At 34.2% G+C, this 17,771-nt stretch overlaps 1 protein-coding gene across 50 annotated transcripts in view; it reads right to left on the bottom strand.

Moving 5' to 3' along the window:
• Slo (calcium-activated potassium channel slo) overlaps nt 1–17,771 on the bottom strand; it is a 101,690-nt gene that overhangs the window by 55,264 nt on the left and 28,655 nt on the right. For all 50 annotated transcript variants that reach the window (XM_083033595.1, XM_083033552.1, XM_083033597.1 and 47 more), the window contains 4 exons: nt 7,225–7,286; nt 6,864–6,960; nt 6,213–6,476; nt 5,124–5,291 (listed from right to left, as the gene is read on the bottom strand). In XM_083033595.1, the coding sequence (XP_082889721.1) occupies nt 5,124–5,291; nt 6,213–6,476; nt 6,864–6,960; nt 7,225–7,286 (591 nt within the window). The remainder of the gene's footprint in view (nt 1–5,123; nt 5,292–6,212; nt 6,477–6,863; nt 6,961–7,224; nt 7,287–17,771) is intronic.

The raw sequence follows: 17,771 nt of genomic DNA on the forward strand, positions 1-17,771 counted from the left end.
TTTAATTTAACTTTCTATTTACTCTGCCTGTGTTTCGTGAAGACAATTGAATTCAATTTTTCCATTTCTAATAATCTGGAACTGCCAATTTGAAGAAGAAAAGTTCTAAAGTTAATTGTGCGAGTCCCCCATCTTCCGAGGATTGTTCTCTAACAAAGTTTACAGCGGCATTTAAAATCGATAGAGAGGCAAAGTGGTATCTCCTGTACCGTAATACAATAAAACTATATTACTTATTGCTTTTGCTCTTTATCGATTGCAGGGGAGCAAAAGGGAAGTAAACGTTCTGGTAATGCGAAACGAACGAACGTTGTGCTTCGGCTAAGTTTCGTTATCATTTCGTTGATGATCGTCGTGCTCGGAATTCACTATACTGAAAGTATCGTATACGCGTCACTATACGACCGACACAATTCGACAAAATAAAGGTCAAGCGGCCAGAACAATATCTTACGTCGTAACATATGTGTGAGCAGCGTATCAGCGTATCGCAGAAAATACACATACAGATAGAATGAACAGTCAAGGATCAAGCGCGTACAGACATCAATATCTTATCGAAGCCGTCGGGCCTTACGCCCTTCGAGAGAGAAATATGATAAAGTTGATACAGAAAAATTTATATAGTATGGAGAACCTCGAATCTCTCTGGCTGTGTGTGGATTGTTGAATCACCAAATCGAGATCGTGTATTTTTTTACGCAAATTTTTCTATCTCCCGCATTTCATGTTTTTTTTTTTTTTTCAAATTTTATGACACTCGTCTAACTGAACGTGTAAAAAAAAAAATGTTATGTAATTCCGATGCTAAAAATTGCAACAATTGTGTGAAAAGTTTGAAAATAAAAATTTTTTTATCTTTCATAGAGAGCAACATTCATAATTAGATAGAATTTCCTTAAGTTTTCATTATATCAAATAACGAAATTATAGAATTATCTAACTTCTAAATGAATTATGCAAACATTTATAAATAAGAATAAAAATATTTATGCGACTTTCTAAATGACTCTTCTTTTATAGTAGATAATATAAATTGCTCATATACACTCTCATGAGATCCAGTAGTATGGGACGAGATTTACGAGATTAAGTTCCATCGCTTAAAGTTTCGAGGCTCTTTGTTTAGTAAAAGTCCTGTCGATACTCGTTAGTATCGTGAAAAAAATAAGTTCGCAGCATATAATATATATCGCAGCATTCGCATGACAAGCTGAATCGATTGTAATTGAATTAATCGATTCGCCGCATTATTAGCTACAAATGATTCTTAGATCGAAGAAAAAAGATAGACAGTGGCTGTAGCAAAACTCGTAGAACCAATTTAAGCCATAAAATATATAGATAGATAGATATAGATAGATAGATAGATAGGTAGATAGATAGATAGATAGATGGATAGATAGAGAGATTTTTTTTTTTTTTTTATTGATTGAGAGAGAGAGAGAGAGAGAGAGAGAGAGAGAGAGAGAGAGAGAGAGAGAGAGAGAGAGAGAGAGAGAGAGAGAGAGAGAGAGAGAGAGAGAGAGAGAGAGAGAGAGAGAGAGATGGAAAGAGAGAAAGAGAGAGAAAAAGAGACAGAGGAAGAGTAAAATATGCCTTCAATAGCTACAATGTGTCGTACAAATATATAATGATCGCAATTACTTCTTTCACAATTTCGCGTAATATCGAAATCAGGAAGCTCGAGCGCTCGTAATTATAGCAAATTAATTTGAGAAAAAACGCGATTCGCGCGATGTGAAGTGAAATATTGCTACGTTAAATGTTTCATAATAAACTGCGTTTTTTTTGGAAACTACATCTATTGACTAATTATATGTCGATTGAAATTAACTTGTTAAATCTAATAAAATTTAAAAATCTTCCCGTCTCTCATAATTTTGGATTAATAGTTTAACATGTAAAAATAATCGTTCTAAGACAAATTTAAAATGCTATTTTAATTTTTTTTCTTTTTGTAATCGTCGAGTTAAATAATCATGTTCAAGTTTGGGGCTATTTTTTACAATAGAAGCGGTCAAGAATAGAAAGTAGTTTTAAATAATTCTACATTTCTATTATTTCAGAGATATTTGAAGCAGTCTCTGTACATTCTGGCTAAGCTTCTACTTCACAAAAGTACAATCTTTTTCTCTTTCGATTATAAAGTGAGACTTGTAAGTACAAAAGTCACATAAAGTCGTTATCGAAATCCGTCGTGAGTTTTACATCAAGATTTTGCTCCTAATGATTCTCTCTTTCAATGCTTCTTTGATCATAAAGTGTTTCAGAAAGCTCTTCTTTGAGTAAATTTCAAAATAATTTATAGAATCAAATACACAATGATATTTAATATTTGAGATAAAAAGGTTTTGTTGCTTTATGCTTTTCTTATGTTACAAGTTGCCAGAAAAATTATTGAATCGTTGTGTTTTAATTATAATTGAAATATATATTGAATAGTTATTGAATTGTGTGTATTCACACATCATAGACACACATATATTCACACATATCACACTTTATAATTTTGATATAATTTACTCTACATATATCAAGTTTTTTTAACGAAACAAAATTTTGAACTAAATTAAAAATGAAGAATTATTAGAATATAAAATTAATTTTGTTTTCAATGTTATATTATTGAATTATTTGCATATTAAGAATTAACTATCTATAAGTATATTTTGTGACTAATAAAATTATTTTGCGTGACTAAATTGCAAGACAACTTTTCTCTTATCAAAACGATCTGAAACATCACGACGGTTCCGATATACGTGATATATCATAAGACATATATAAGACAAGGCATATATAAGACAAAGTTAATATCTTTGTCTTCTAATCTCTTTTATTATCATAGCTAAAATTCGAACCAGTGCGACTGGATCAAATTATCGCGTTACTGGATCAAATTATCGCGTACCTGCTTTGCAATGAATACATTTTTCAACATATTTTGGAGATATATACAAATTACAGAAAAATGAGCACATTTTAAAACAATATAGAGAACACGAATAAAGCTGTCTGATGACCAAAGGGAGTCTCTTTATATTTATCGTTATGAAATCGCAATAAAGGCTTAATTCGTGACAATTTTTTGCCAGTAACTCTTCTGGCATTTCGATAAAACGTGACTGATTAAATGATCAATTTATATATATATTAAAATATATGACCGCGTACATTACATTTTTTCTAAAAAACTATTAGAAATACAAAACAAAATATAAATGCGTTTTAGATGCAATTTTCAATATACATATATAAATATTAAAATTACATCTCTTAAAAAGAGAAAGAGACGTCTATTTTATTCGCAGTGCGATTTAAGCCCTTATGCGCAAACAAATCAATTCTGTATCACAAATTCATGTATGGCAAATGTAATATATTTTCGGGCTATACTTTCTCCGGCTCGATAATAATCAATGTTATCTATGAATATTCTAGGTGAGCTGCGGACAAACGTTAGCTTGAACGCGTTCCCGACGTTTGAACGGCGATGCTCGCGTTTGTAAACGAGAGAAAAATACGATGCATCTCATGAGGAAACTCCAAGAGCATGCTGTTATCCCCGAATAAGTCAACCGTATAACGTTCACGTGAACGATCGATAGAATGTACACGTACATGAATGTACGCATAACAGGATACAAGCGTGCTTATAATAATGCGCGTAAGAGCATTCAAACGAATCGATCGATTCCGTATAACAAGTAGCATCGTTCTCCACCGTTGATTTCTGCCCCAAAAAGCCACTTTCGCGTTATTTCAATCATTTATGGGACGATCATATTTCTCTTTGTCTCGAGTTATGATGATATAAAGTTCGAGAAGTGGGTTAAATTCACGACAAAAGAACTAAATATGTCTATTATAAAAGACATGTTTTTCAAATACGATCTTGAGAGGAAAATCAACAAAGTTACATTATTATTAAAACAAAGTCTATATAAATACCATTAGTTTATTTAATGTGTGTTTCGAAAAATTTTCTTCAAAAACAATAAAATTTTATGAGTTATAGAAACGTACATTATTATCAATAATCAAAATTACAGCTCCAGCTTTAATCGCTTTATCCAAAGAATTCATAGAGTGTATAAATAACATCTTTCAATGTTGTCTCTCAAGAAAATGTCACTTGAAATATCATTTAGAGTGCCATAGAGACAGAAATTTCGCGAATAAACGCTGGCTGTGCCACCGTGGGTCATTTCTCGGCGTCTTTCGGGATACAGGAAGATCAACGGCCGGAGAACGCTTTAACACTTTACACTCGAAATATTCACCGTCTCGCGGCTCGGGGGACACGTAAATCTGAGACTGTCGCTCGTCTCGCCGATGGTTCCGCTCTGATGTACGGAGCCTTGGCAAAAGCGACGAGCTAGCGGCTCCGGTTTGACAAAACGAGCTATGCGAAACGCCGAATAGCAAGCAGAATACGCGATCGTAATTTGGGATTTCTCGAGATACGAAAGAAAAAAAATGCATGAAAAATATCGCGGCGCCGATTTGACGGAAAGATAAATGAGAGGGGCAAAATCTCAATTTCTCCGATAAATGAGAAGTTAATAGAAGGCAAGAGAAAAAGGGCTCAATATCCTGCGATGATACGACAAAAAAAATTTAGAGACTCTCATAGAGCTCCTCTCCGTATGTTAAGTATTTGAGAAAATCAATCGATAATAAAAAATAGGATCTTTTTATCGCGCTTCGCAAAGCTCGTCGAGAGTGAAGAAAATACAGTAGAAGAGTACAGTAAACAACATTTCTATGAGAATAAAGATTTATTTATTTATTTTAATATATCTTGCATTTCGGAATCTATATAATATTTATTACCGTTAAGCGGAACACACAGAAAGTAGCAGAAAATTTAATTACAGACGTTTGCATGTTATCGTTTTTCTCATAAAAATGCCACTGCATTTATTCACAGAGAAACCGGATCAGGATGAAAGAATAATCCGTTGACGAATGCATAAAATAGAAACCGCGTTCTCCGATAACAGCGCGATTTTCGAGGAACGTATTTTACGCGGAGCTAGAAAAGGTTCCTTTAACCGACGATAAATGTTAAATGTTAGCTCGATTATACGTGAAAAATACGAATAAGGATAACTTACCAAACCGACGAGTAGAAAAAATACTAGGAATGTGCGGCCGAGGACCGTCTGGCAGAAAACGTCGCCATATCCTACCGTGGACATCGTCACGATCAGAAAGTACACACAGGTCCAGTACGAAAGCTGTTGCGGGTTCACGAACTCGAAAGGGTCCCCTGAGTTTTCAAGCTGCGGACACGATGTTATTGCATTTCAGGTCCATCTCCCGCCGGCGTCAGTAGTGAAATTGCGATTTAAATTGGCAGATAATAATAATCGTAAGCTTTTACTACTGCACAATAGTATAAATGCGAGGAACATCCGAGGAATATAGTTCTCGCATTTCTGCGCACAGGGTGTCCTAGGGAAATGTGAGAATCGCGAGGAAAAAAGTATATTATCGAATACGATAATATAAGATTAAATTCCTTTTACGGGAGATTTAAATCGTAAAGATTATATCATAAAAAAGATTGGAAACCATAAAAGACACAAAACTATATTTGTCTCTAATCGTTATTTTACAAATTTCCATAATAAATATACTGCATTACATATTAAAGTATCCAGTTATTAGTTACAAGAAATAGAGAATTATTACATATTCCTTGAAGCTAATTTACTTTTAATTTTTAGTTAACAGAATTTAAGAATTTTTCAATTATTCTCCTTTTATATATGTATCTTCAAACTTGTTAAAAAAATTATTGTTTTTCTCATTTCTTATGACACCCTAGGCATCTATCACAAGATACATGCATGTTTAAACTATGTTTTACGTAAACTATGTTTAAACACGCGCAAATTAGTTCTAATTATATGAAAGAGTACATCACATAAAGGGAAGATAGCTAATCTAGATAAAGATGTACATAATAAATATTTAATTATAATATGTATGTTGAGATACTATTTTAAAAGTAATATATATGTAATTTGAGAAACAATTGCTAAAAAAGTTTTAAGTTCATTATTATTTATTATTAATTTATATTTTAATTTTAGAATAAATCGTATTGTAATTTCCGTGATTAATAATTCAAGATTCAAGATAATTGACGCAATATTGTAGCTACAACACAGCAATGCACAAAAAGATGATTATCTCACCAAATGAATGATGCCAGCAGCGGTCAACCAGACGGAAATGAAGATGGATACGAGTTGGGCGAGACGAATAGAGCTCGATGTCTTTAGAATGTTGAGGTACTGGAGGATGTCAGGGACCGTCATCAGTCGTAGGGCTCGGAGGAACCTCAGTCCGATCCACGTCCGATCGAGATATATCGATACAAAGGACGGTGGTATCGTAAAGTAGTCCACGAACGAATACATCTCCAGCATGAACCACAGCTTGTCACTGGCGGCGATAAACTGCGCGAATCGTACGAACAAGAAACAGGTTACATGTGTCGAGTCACTCGAGCGATTAGTTAAATAAATATTCAATTTCGTCAGAGGGCCATTTCGAAAGATTTTCACTGGATACAAACAAAACAGTGCTCCACACTGTGCAAAGCACGCTTGTTTTTATAAACTTGAAATATTTTTTTTACTGTTCTTAATTTTAGTAAAAACTTTGCCTTTTAAACTTTTATTCTTACAGTATTAAAAAAATATTTAAAAAATAAAAAACACAACATATTATGTATTTTAAATAATTATTAAAGAATTTGTAAATTGTTAGTATTCTATTTATGATCGCGTTTTAATGTTAGTAAAGAAATTGACAAAATAGATAAAATGGATGATCTTACTTACGCGTATAAAAAAGTAGACCATAAAAAATATATTGAAAGCTAAGTCTATCTGCTGAGTAATGTTGTTGCTCCACTTCTGGCAACACTCCACCTTTTCGCTATAACATGAAAGCATGAGATTGCAGATGTTAGGTCAGCATCTCTTACGCGAAGGTCTCGGTCTTAAAAAAAGCAACACTGAGAGGGCGATTAAAATAGCAATTATCGTTTCACAAATTTAATTAAACCGCGAGAAGAAGCTATCAAGTGTTACTATTCTGCATATTATCTCCAATATCGCACACAAAAAAAAATAAAAACAAATATTTGTGAATGTTTTTGATAAACTTAAAAATCATGCATCCGGTATTCTTGTTACTCACTTGGAGGCATCGATGAAGTATATTATAAGCGATGCTATACTGAGAATGAAAACTAACACCACCTGAAACAGACAATAAAACGTACGGATGAAATATCTATTCATCATGTTAAACAGTTTTCTTTTTTGCAAGAGTTATAAACTCATTAAATGAAGAAATAAGAATCTGCATTTTTTAAATCGTTTTTTATCATGCTTGCTTTATCGTGCTTTCTCTCCGAAAAATAATAATCGCATTTTCACCGTTTCAAACAATCGTATTCCTTTAGAAGATATGTAATGTTATTTCTCGACTAATTCTCCAGTCTCAATAGTGAAACGCAATTAAACTCATACAATGGAAATAATGTTCATATAAACTCGTATAACTCGTGCAAGTATCTCATATCTTTGCGAATAATTTCATTAAACTGCAGTATCGCTTTATTTCCGATATGCGACACGCACAAAATTTAGCCGATAGTTGTCAGTCTAAATGTAAAGTAACGTTTATGGCAAGAGTTAAAGCTCGACTTTATGCTCGGCCGACTATATCAAAATACTTTAGTTTCTAACGATGTTATTAACAATCGCTATAACGTCAAATTAGCCTCGTGCAACAGAGCAGCATGACTTTAAAGTTGCGCGAATTCTCGCGAACAAACGCGCCCAATGATTCCGATTAAATTCCTCATTAAGCGACTATTAGTACTAATCACTATCGTTGTTTCAAAGACAAGCGGTTAATTAAATTGTAGAGATCAAGGTAATTTGTACACGGTGGATAAGTGATTCGTTAACCTATCAATTGCTTAAACAGAAATATTTGCAGTCACAATAATTCGCAATTCCACAATTAAATAAAACACTGGATAGTGCTTGGCACGTGTATCGGAATAATGCTACACAAAGTAATTAAAATCCAATATTGTTAAATGGTTTCACACGCATAAAAAACAAATATCGTCGGGGTCTGAAAAAGGGTGAGCAAAATAAAAAATTTTCATCGTGAAGCATTTCGTTATTGTTTAGCAAGCGATAAAATGCAAGTTTGTATAACTGTGTGAAAATCGAAATATCTAGAATTTATCTCTCGCACAAAACATTTAAATATGCATCGCGCCGGTATAAAATTACTAGTTGCGCAGCTCTGCATCTATATAATCACTGTAAACAATGATTAAGGCTAAGCAGAATTATCGTATGCATGTAAGCACGCGATGCATGAGCGCAACACAAGATCGACAAGCGTCCCCGTATACAGGATTGTAAGTCATGAATCCATTAGCGCTCTGGCGATCCTTATTATCCCTATATCGAATGGCAGCTCGATTGACGTTTATGTATTTTGACAAATCATCGACAAGTTAGATAATTGGACAAAAAAAGGAATGCATATATGTACATACGTACATAATGCTTCGTATGGTCAAATATTAATAAAATATTAATCTGTTTACACATATTTTGAGATAATTATTATTCTTTGCTCTCTATAATATTTTTTTACATATAATATTTCTTTAACCCCTTCTGCGAAAATATTCGATTTATTTAAATAGAAATGATTTCCACCATAATATGACAATATTCATCTTGTAAGCAATTATCGATATCCATATTTTATATGGCGCGAGACATCTTATCTGTTGTATATTCATTTGAGATTCCTCGCTTATTCTACATAAAAGAATAAGATATTCATTGTCAGAGATATATAAGACTTCTGAGAAAGATAAATTGGCGAAAGATATAAAAAGATAAAGCCCAAAATCTTAAATTTCAAGGATAAGTTTCAATTAAAGTACATCTAAATTTAACAGTAAAATATGAATGATATTTAATTAAAGTTACCTGCAAAAATTCAATTTGATATTAACATCTAATCAATTTTTAATTCATCTTAAATATAATACACATACTTTCATTATATATACTTTTTATTTTACATATAACGATAAAAAATTCAATAAATAATACACTTTGTTTTTTTATTTCATCATGGTATCAGAATGCTTATCCTAAAAGATAGACATTAATTTTTCAGAGAATGTTCTACTATACATGTTCTGCTATGTCAGCATATCATCAACGGCCTTTCTTTGAGAAATTGCTTAAAGAAAAAGAATTTTCTGGAGACACGTCAGAGAGTTGAGGTCGCGTATAATTTCTCCACTATCAGTCTACTTTACAACTACTTTGTACTTGTAATCCACATAGTAACTTTCTCATGAATTTTCCTTTATAAGTCCATTTAAAGGAAGGCACGAGGAGGTATGCCGCGGTGTAAATTAAGTGCAAAGAGCAAAAGGATATAGGAGAGAAAGAAAAAGAGAAAAATAAGACTTTCACCGACATACCGCATACATGATATTCCTCACGCGTTGATCTCATGAGAACGAATCCTCTATACGTATAGTCACCGGGCGAAAATAGACAGTAAATGCGGTTCTAGACAGAATGATGTAGAGGAGAAGCGCGAGAAGTGGTTATACAAGAGAACGATGAAGTAGCGAGAGAGAAGCGAATGAGCAAGCCGACTATAATGTAGAGGAAACGGAGAGTACAATAATAGGAGACATCGATGAAACACAAGAGCGGTGAAAGAGAATTGAGGAAGAGGAAAGGAGAGACTCGCGTGAATTGCGGGTGCGATGCACCCGGAGAATATCACCAACTTCTCTCCGATGCACCTTTTCGGATTATTTTTAACCGGCTCTTTCGCAGCCGCGTGAAGATCACGTGGTGAAACGGGCCGAGCTCACGTTTCCGTGTTAGCCGACAGGCAAGCTTTAAAGTTCAGGGTTATCGCGCGCTAAAGACCATAATAAGAAGCCTGTTGGCCGCCCCCTACGAGCCAACGAACTCCCACGTCATCGATTTAAGTCCTTATCAAACCTGTCGTGCTCCTAACGACCGTTACGGCAAATTGACTTGATAAACGCCCGCACACACGAAATTACTAGGCTGGGGTGATAGTTTCCTGGAGGAGCGCGGCAGGCAAACCCTAGCTGCGAGCTGAACAATTCCCTCGATGCCATCTTAATAACTCATTTGATTATACTACGCGATAATGGCTGATATCATTGTTATGTCCTTGGAAGAATATTTTATAGGGATTCTCCCCTTGGCCAGACCATTTTCTATAGATATATATTCGATCGGACAAACATATTTGATTTTTATCATGCAGAATATCTAAAAGCAGTCCCTTGTCTTTCCTTTTCCATAAATAACTAATCGAATAAAGGAAAAGTTATTTCAACAACAACTAATCTCAAGTAACTAGAAAATAAAAAATTTTGACATATATATGTACTGTAAATATTTAAATAAATAAATAATGTTTCTCCTTTCAGAGATACTTTCTTTTAAAGATAAGTCCATGATTTTTTATTATCTTAAATCATTTATTATATACTATGTATGTATATGGACGAGTTTTTCTCTTTCACGTCAATGGCAAGGAAAATATGTGTAATATTCCTACAATAATTTAATTTGTTTAATTAACTGAAAAGCGAAATTACTAATAATTCCAATGCATTCAAGCGGAAGAGTACAAATTCCTGTGCAATTTTGAATCATTGAAATATAAATTACGCCCGTTTCGATTCAACAGAATGTAATTCGAGATATAATTATTACATAACTATAAAAATGATTAAAGACAATAAAGAATTGCAACATATTCAGTTTTTATAGATAAAATTATGTGCCTGTGTACTCTATATTTTGTTTTATACAATATACACTTTTATATATATTCTACTCTTATAATATGCATTATTCACTTCATTAATTTTAATTTATATTTCATGTACGTTATCAGAGCTTGTAACCATTTTACATTGGTTACGAAATAACATAGCGTGTTCCAAAAAGAACTAAATTAAAGTAGGACAAACGATTATATATAATGGTTTTCATACATCGTCAATATTGTTACACAATCTAGTGTATACGTAATAATATCATTGATCGCTATATAAAATGTTACGATACAGTGGATAATTTATTTAGATAAGTTACGATAAAAAAGAAAGAAGCTTTACCACGCATCGAAAATTGCTATGAATCAGCCAACACTCGCGAAAGAAATCGATAAACTCGGTTACAAAATTATTTTGTCGAAAGAGGAGGAAACAAGATATTTCAATATCCTACGTAGAAGATAACTCCGTGCTCCTCTGACTATAAATAATAAAAACGTGAGCAAATTTTTACTCAAGAGGCAAACCTTGATTAATTACAACAATTAATTTTTAATATAAACTTACTACATTAACTACGGTCTTTAATCTTCAGAACAACAATCTTCAGAAAAATTGGCATCAAATTTAAATTAATAATAAATTTTAATTTTCTAATTAAAATATCAATTGCATTTTACTTATAATTAAAAAAGACAAAAATACATTTTCTAATTATCAAGATATAAAGATCAAAAATTGAAAATCTATAATGTACGATGACTTTCTATTAAATTTTCTGTAAGCAAAAATCAATTCCAAAATTTATTAAAACTTTTGTGTGACTTGATACTACAGCTTCAAGATAAGTGTCGTCTGCGCAAGACTACCCAAATAACGACTTGACAATTTCGAACTTGATGAGTTCGTATAAACCAATACTAGTATCGATCTCGGATACTAGATTTACGAGAAGCTTTTATTATGTTTACTAAGAAGAGGAAAGAGAGAGACTATTTCTCTAGACGCTAGATCTATGGATAAACGATGGCGCCAAGAGCGCCAAGAGCATAGCGTAAAAATAGACAGAGAGAGACTGTCATCATTAGAGATATCCCACGTATTCCTTGGTATTCACGTTATCGATAAACGAAAGGCAAAGAACATAGAAAAATTCAAGGCGACTGCAGACGGAGTCGATGCGCCGTTAAGCAGGTGGACGCACGTAAAATGCTGCAATTTATCGGCCATGGAGCTCGCGCAGGGCGGCCTATATGGTGTACACACGTACACACGTAGCGTAAATAAATAAAAAGACGTAGCTTATGTGCACTACCGGCCGATCGATTTCACCGGGCTGGCACCGTTCCAGATATCCCCTCGTTAAATTTTCGAACAATTTCACGGCCTGTCGGCGGTATAGTACTGAAGCGCGGGTATCAACCATTAACGAGGAGCGACCAACTCCTTCGTTAGTCGAGAAGTTTGACCCGGGAGTTTGGCGAGTTTGTGCGCTGAACCTGTCGTACGCAAATCGTCGTAAAAATCACAATCCAATCTGCTATGGAAATCTATTTCATGAACGCTTAATATCTCGCTTCATTGTTCTCCATTATTGTTCTCTATTATTGTTCATTGTTCTCTACCATAAAACACGAGTTATCTTTTTATATGTACTGGTATCTTTATATCGTTTCCTGATGCTTAATAGTGAACTCGTTACGAAATATGAATTAGATCGGCTATGAATAATTCTCGAATGATTGACATATTATGCGAAAAAATTTTAATTTAACTCCAATAAAATTTTTTATTATCTCTAATCTATCTATCCAACAAGCTATACGATAAGACTTTATGTTATCTCAATTTTCAACATGTCAGCCAAATTTTATGTTGTATTTTTCTCTTCTGTTAAAAATTAATAAATCTTTTCATTAGTATCTTATAATAATAAGTGAATATTATAATTTTCTTTCTTTTCTTTTATTCTAAATGTCGATCGCGATTATTTCTTGCATCATTTAATTTAATTAAATTGTTCGACACTTTACATTAACATTTATTCAACGTATAAATGAAATTTCTAATAATATCTCTTATATTATCGATATTTTTTCATAAACTTCCATTTTCCTAAGTAAATTTACCTTCCTGCTATTCCTATATTTTTATTCTACAGCCAATTAATTTTCAGAAAGCTATCGCTGTGAAAGAATACATCAACCGAATATGTAATACAAAGCGCATTGCTCTTTCCCTCGTAAAAAAAAAAACACGACAATTCAAAAAATTGAATTCTATTATGTATAATTTCTCACACAGCCCCCAAACTGTAATAATAAAACGCAGGCTTTACCTTTTCGGCCGATCAAGAGTGCACAAGGTATCTCGACGGAATAATTCAAGGATATTTCGAATATATTGCGCAACACAATCTTTCCCCGAAATTTAAAGGATATCTTTTTGAAAATGCATCCGGCTGGGCGCATCGGCGCGCAAGTTCTCTCTCTCTCCCTTTTTCCTTTCTTCCCCTTTCTCTTCCTTTGTAAGAAAATAAAGTTGCAGTTGGGCTTCATCGAGCCGTGTCCAATTTCGCGGATGCTACGTCTCTCGCGTGCACATACGAATGTTACACACGCGGTTCGCTAGAGATGCGCACGTACAGTCTACAGATACAGACCCTGGGTCTCCGGATGCATCGTTCCAGCATGCAGCACGGCTGGCGTGCTGCTGCTGCACTATGGAAGATCTGGGTCATCCGAAAACAGTTGCAGGGCCGTGCCGGAGAAGTTCCCCGTTTCGTTTCCCTTCCAAAAATTATGCGGGCGAAATGAGCGAGATGGTGAATTAGCCTCTCTTTCTCTTTTTCTCTCGCGAGATGTTCTTTTTAATAAATTCATTGGATTTTTGGACTTTCTTGAAAGAAGAAGACTTTCGGGGCAAAGAAGAAAAAATGCACCGCGAACCTGAATCGCTTGATACTCTGAGAAATTCACGAGTAAATAAAATGAGTCGCGCGCGAAGTAAAAGCTATTACTCTGTCTAGGGAATAATAAAGTGCAGCATATAAACGGATATTCCGGATATATCCTCTACATTAAATTGTCACGAGTGTTAAATGGTGTTACCAGTATTGCTTTTGCTACTCCTATCGCGCCAACTTTATGAAATCGGTTCCATATGTAAAAAAAAGAGACGTATTATTTGAGATTTCATTTTTTTTTAACGGAGAGATTTATCGATAACACAACCACAATTCTTGAATTCTATGTATATTGGAATTATTTATTTCAAAGAAAAAAAGTAATATTTAATTCTGAATAAAACAAGCATATAATTTTAATATGATTATTAATATGTTATCATCCAGAAATAAATAATTCATTTTTCAAATGTTAAATTTATGAAAAAAAATATCACGTATTAATATTCCGATTTTTACGTGCTATATCTTAATTTAGTAGACATTTTAAAAAGACGATAAAATTGCGAATACACATACGACAATTGTTATATCAAAAATGTAAATTCAATGTTATAAAAACAGATAATTAGTATTAATTAGGCCACTAATTAGATATTATCCTATAATAGCGGAGAGAGAAATCATAGTAAATGGCTGTCAGTTACATAAACGACTGGCTACGTACCGATGACGGGATACAATTTCGCCGTGTTCTACTCATTGTCAGTCAGGAAATATGCATCTCTCAGGTAACAATATCGAGAATATTATGATCACGTTATGTTAGCTTTGAGAACTGCGAGGATATTTTTTGAGTACACAACGTTTTATGAATTGTTTCGAACATTCGTATTTTAAATTAAATTGTAAATATTTATAATAACCACCGTATCGCGAAACAAATAGTATTTTCGAGAACCCCGAGATGATTCGGCTCGTTTATGGATGAAAAATCGCGAGATGTGTGTACATTCACGTGTGGGGAGTCCATTCTTGCTCTTTCTGACAAGAGACCCATCCTCTTTCATCTTGCAGGTAAAGCCACGACTCGCGCTTTTAGTACAGCCCTAATCAAACGAGCGGCTTACTTTGTTATCCCCAGGGTGGTGGTTCATTTAATTAAACACACCCCGCTCCCTGAGCCACGCAACTTTCTATAGCATCGGAAGGAAGTTTATTTTGTTGGAGTTATATCCCGCAGGCTCGTACTAATCAATGTAAAGTTGGCATGGCATAATTGACAATTCTGCAAACACTGAATCTATAAATGTTCTCCACTTCATTACATCGAGAGAGAGAGAGAGAGAGAGAGAGAGAGAGAGAAAAGCTATAGATATAGTATTTTATTAAACATAAATCTTTGCATTGTAGTAAAAATCAATGCACATTACGAATTATACGTTATTATTTTATAAATCCGAGATTCTATACACATGTTATTAAATTATTAAACGTATAATAAAATCCAAAAAGAGAAATATAAAATATTTATAAAAAATTTTATGAATATTCTCGAAAATGCAAAATTTTGTGTATCGTACAATAATGTAAATCGTGACAAAATTGTACGATCTTCGTCAAATATTTAATAATACATCTCTCTGTTTAATAATTTCTTTCTTGAAAATCTCACAATTAGACAACATTCCCTTTACATCAGCAATTTTGTGATAAGCAACTCAACGCAATTCTCATCAATCACAACGTAATGCATAGTGCAATAACCAGGTGCGCTGTGTAGCTTTCCACGCTCATTCCCAAGTTTCTTCTATAACGTTATTCTCCAGAGTGCGCACTCGCAAGGGGAGACTGAACGAGGAGGCTTGCGTAACATGGCGCACAGTTTCGCGGACGAAGTTCCGTCGTTCGACTCTTCGTCCGGACTTATCTCGGCTCTCGCTCCCTTCGTTGCGACGGAGGAGCCAGGTGATAATAGTCGTGTGCGCGGTGTCGGAGGGGGTTGTTATCACCGTGACCGGGGTATCGATTGTACCCTCCTCCCCGATTCCTCTTTCACAGCTGGCTATACATGCGAACGTCACCGGGTTAACGGAGTGCGGCTGCACCCGACGACGACCGAAGAGCGGTTCGGCGAGAACGAGCAATGACGGAACGGGGAAGCAGGTAGATGGTGCGGGACGGGAGAGATAGAGCTTTGCGTTTGAACTTGCGTCTGAACCGACCACGACTCTCGTCGTTCTCCATCCCCTTTTCGGAAGAACAGCCGAACGTTTGGCCGCCCACCACCGTCATCACCACCAGCTCGCTCCCACCATCCGACCCCGTGCCACGGGAATGTGGGTTACTGGGTTATCATTGCCGGTGTTGGTGGCTCGTCCTTCTCCGTTGCCGGAAGCTTTTCCAACCAATTGCTCGTCCGAAAGGACAATGACGAAAACCAAGGAGGACCCGGAGTCACCCGAGAGTGTAATTCTTCTTTCGCGGGCGTAGAAATTTCGGAGGAGATTGCTGATATACGGGGATATATCGGACCTTCCGCGGCATTGGCTACATCGATTTTTCAGGATATCCAGGAAAACTGTATATCATGCGTCTTTGCTGCTTGTCACTTGGGATGAATTTGTCACAAGTATACATATAGGTATATATATATACAAAATAATAAATTTTGTTCTCAGTTGGAGAAGCGTATATAAAAAAAATATATATAAACCTTTTTTAATTATTTCTTTCCATGTTGCGTGACAGGTGAGCGATACAGCTACAGCACTGTTTTTAATGAAACTGTCGGAGCAGCAAAATCAAGAATAGATCAACAAATTAATAGTAAAAGCATTAAGTTCTTTACATTTTTCGTTCGAACGTGTTATATTTATGCTATACCAATTCAATATATGTTGATCTTATATAATTACCCTTATTCAATTAATTCTCGTATTAATTATTTCTTACCGATTCTTACTTTTTCCATATATTATTTATGATATATTGCATTTTTATTATAAGATAATTCTAAGAAAGTTATCATTTCTCACAGTTATCAAACATTTTTGTGGCTATAGAATATGATTACTCCCCTGTCCATATAGTTCATTCATTAGTAATGTTTTATGCATCGTGCACATGTATCGAAACAGAGTTAACAATGTTACACACGTGATTCTAACAGCATCAAATCATCGAGCATTGATATAACTTCGCTCACTTTTTTTTACTGGCGAATTCGAACGGATGCAAGTGGACATCCTCCAATCCTTATAATCTGTTTTATGGGCAATTTCCGTTGAATCTTCTCGTTAAAGACAGATATCGGACTCACTCTATCTCGGATTAATGTCTCGAGTGACACGTACGATGTTCGTAATTCAAATCGCGAACACATGCTAATTAGCTTGTTCGACACGAGCTGACGTTAGGCTATTCTTGTAATTACACGTATTTCTTAGACAGTATATATTATATCTTATAAATTATGCTTCTTTTCATCGATCTTCTAAAATTAAATTAAGAGAAGATAGCTATATATATATTGTATAATATATAATTACAAGGTATCAAAATCGAATTAATTGCGGAGAAAAATCGTTCTATAAAAAAAGGAGCTATTGTATAATTATATCATCAATTACATATTAAACATCCTTATTAAAATTTCCTAAACGTAACATAAAAATCCTAATATTTTTATAGAAATTTGTATAATTTTATATCAATTTAATAGAGAAGAAAGATTTTAAGTGGAAATATTATTTTTAATGTAAATAAGCCGGATATAGGCGGATTGTTTATTCTTTTTTTCTTATTGTTAGATAAGGGCTGTCGCAACACAATATATAAATAAGCCGTAAAAAAACTTTATATCGTATAAAATGCTTTATAATCATATGCATATAAAAACTATCGGATTTGCTCTGAAGGCGACAATCTAACCTATCATACTTTACTATA

The sequence above is a fragment of the Prenolepis imparis genome, unplaced genomic scaffold (genome assembly GCF_030444845.1).
Source record: "Prenolepis imparis isolate NDT839.2.m4 unplaced genomic scaffold, iyPreImpa1.0 SCAF_3, whole genome shotgun sequence".
Taxonomy (NCBI): domain Eukaryota; kingdom Metazoa; phylum Arthropoda; class Insecta; order Hymenoptera; family Formicidae; genus Prenolepis; species Prenolepis imparis.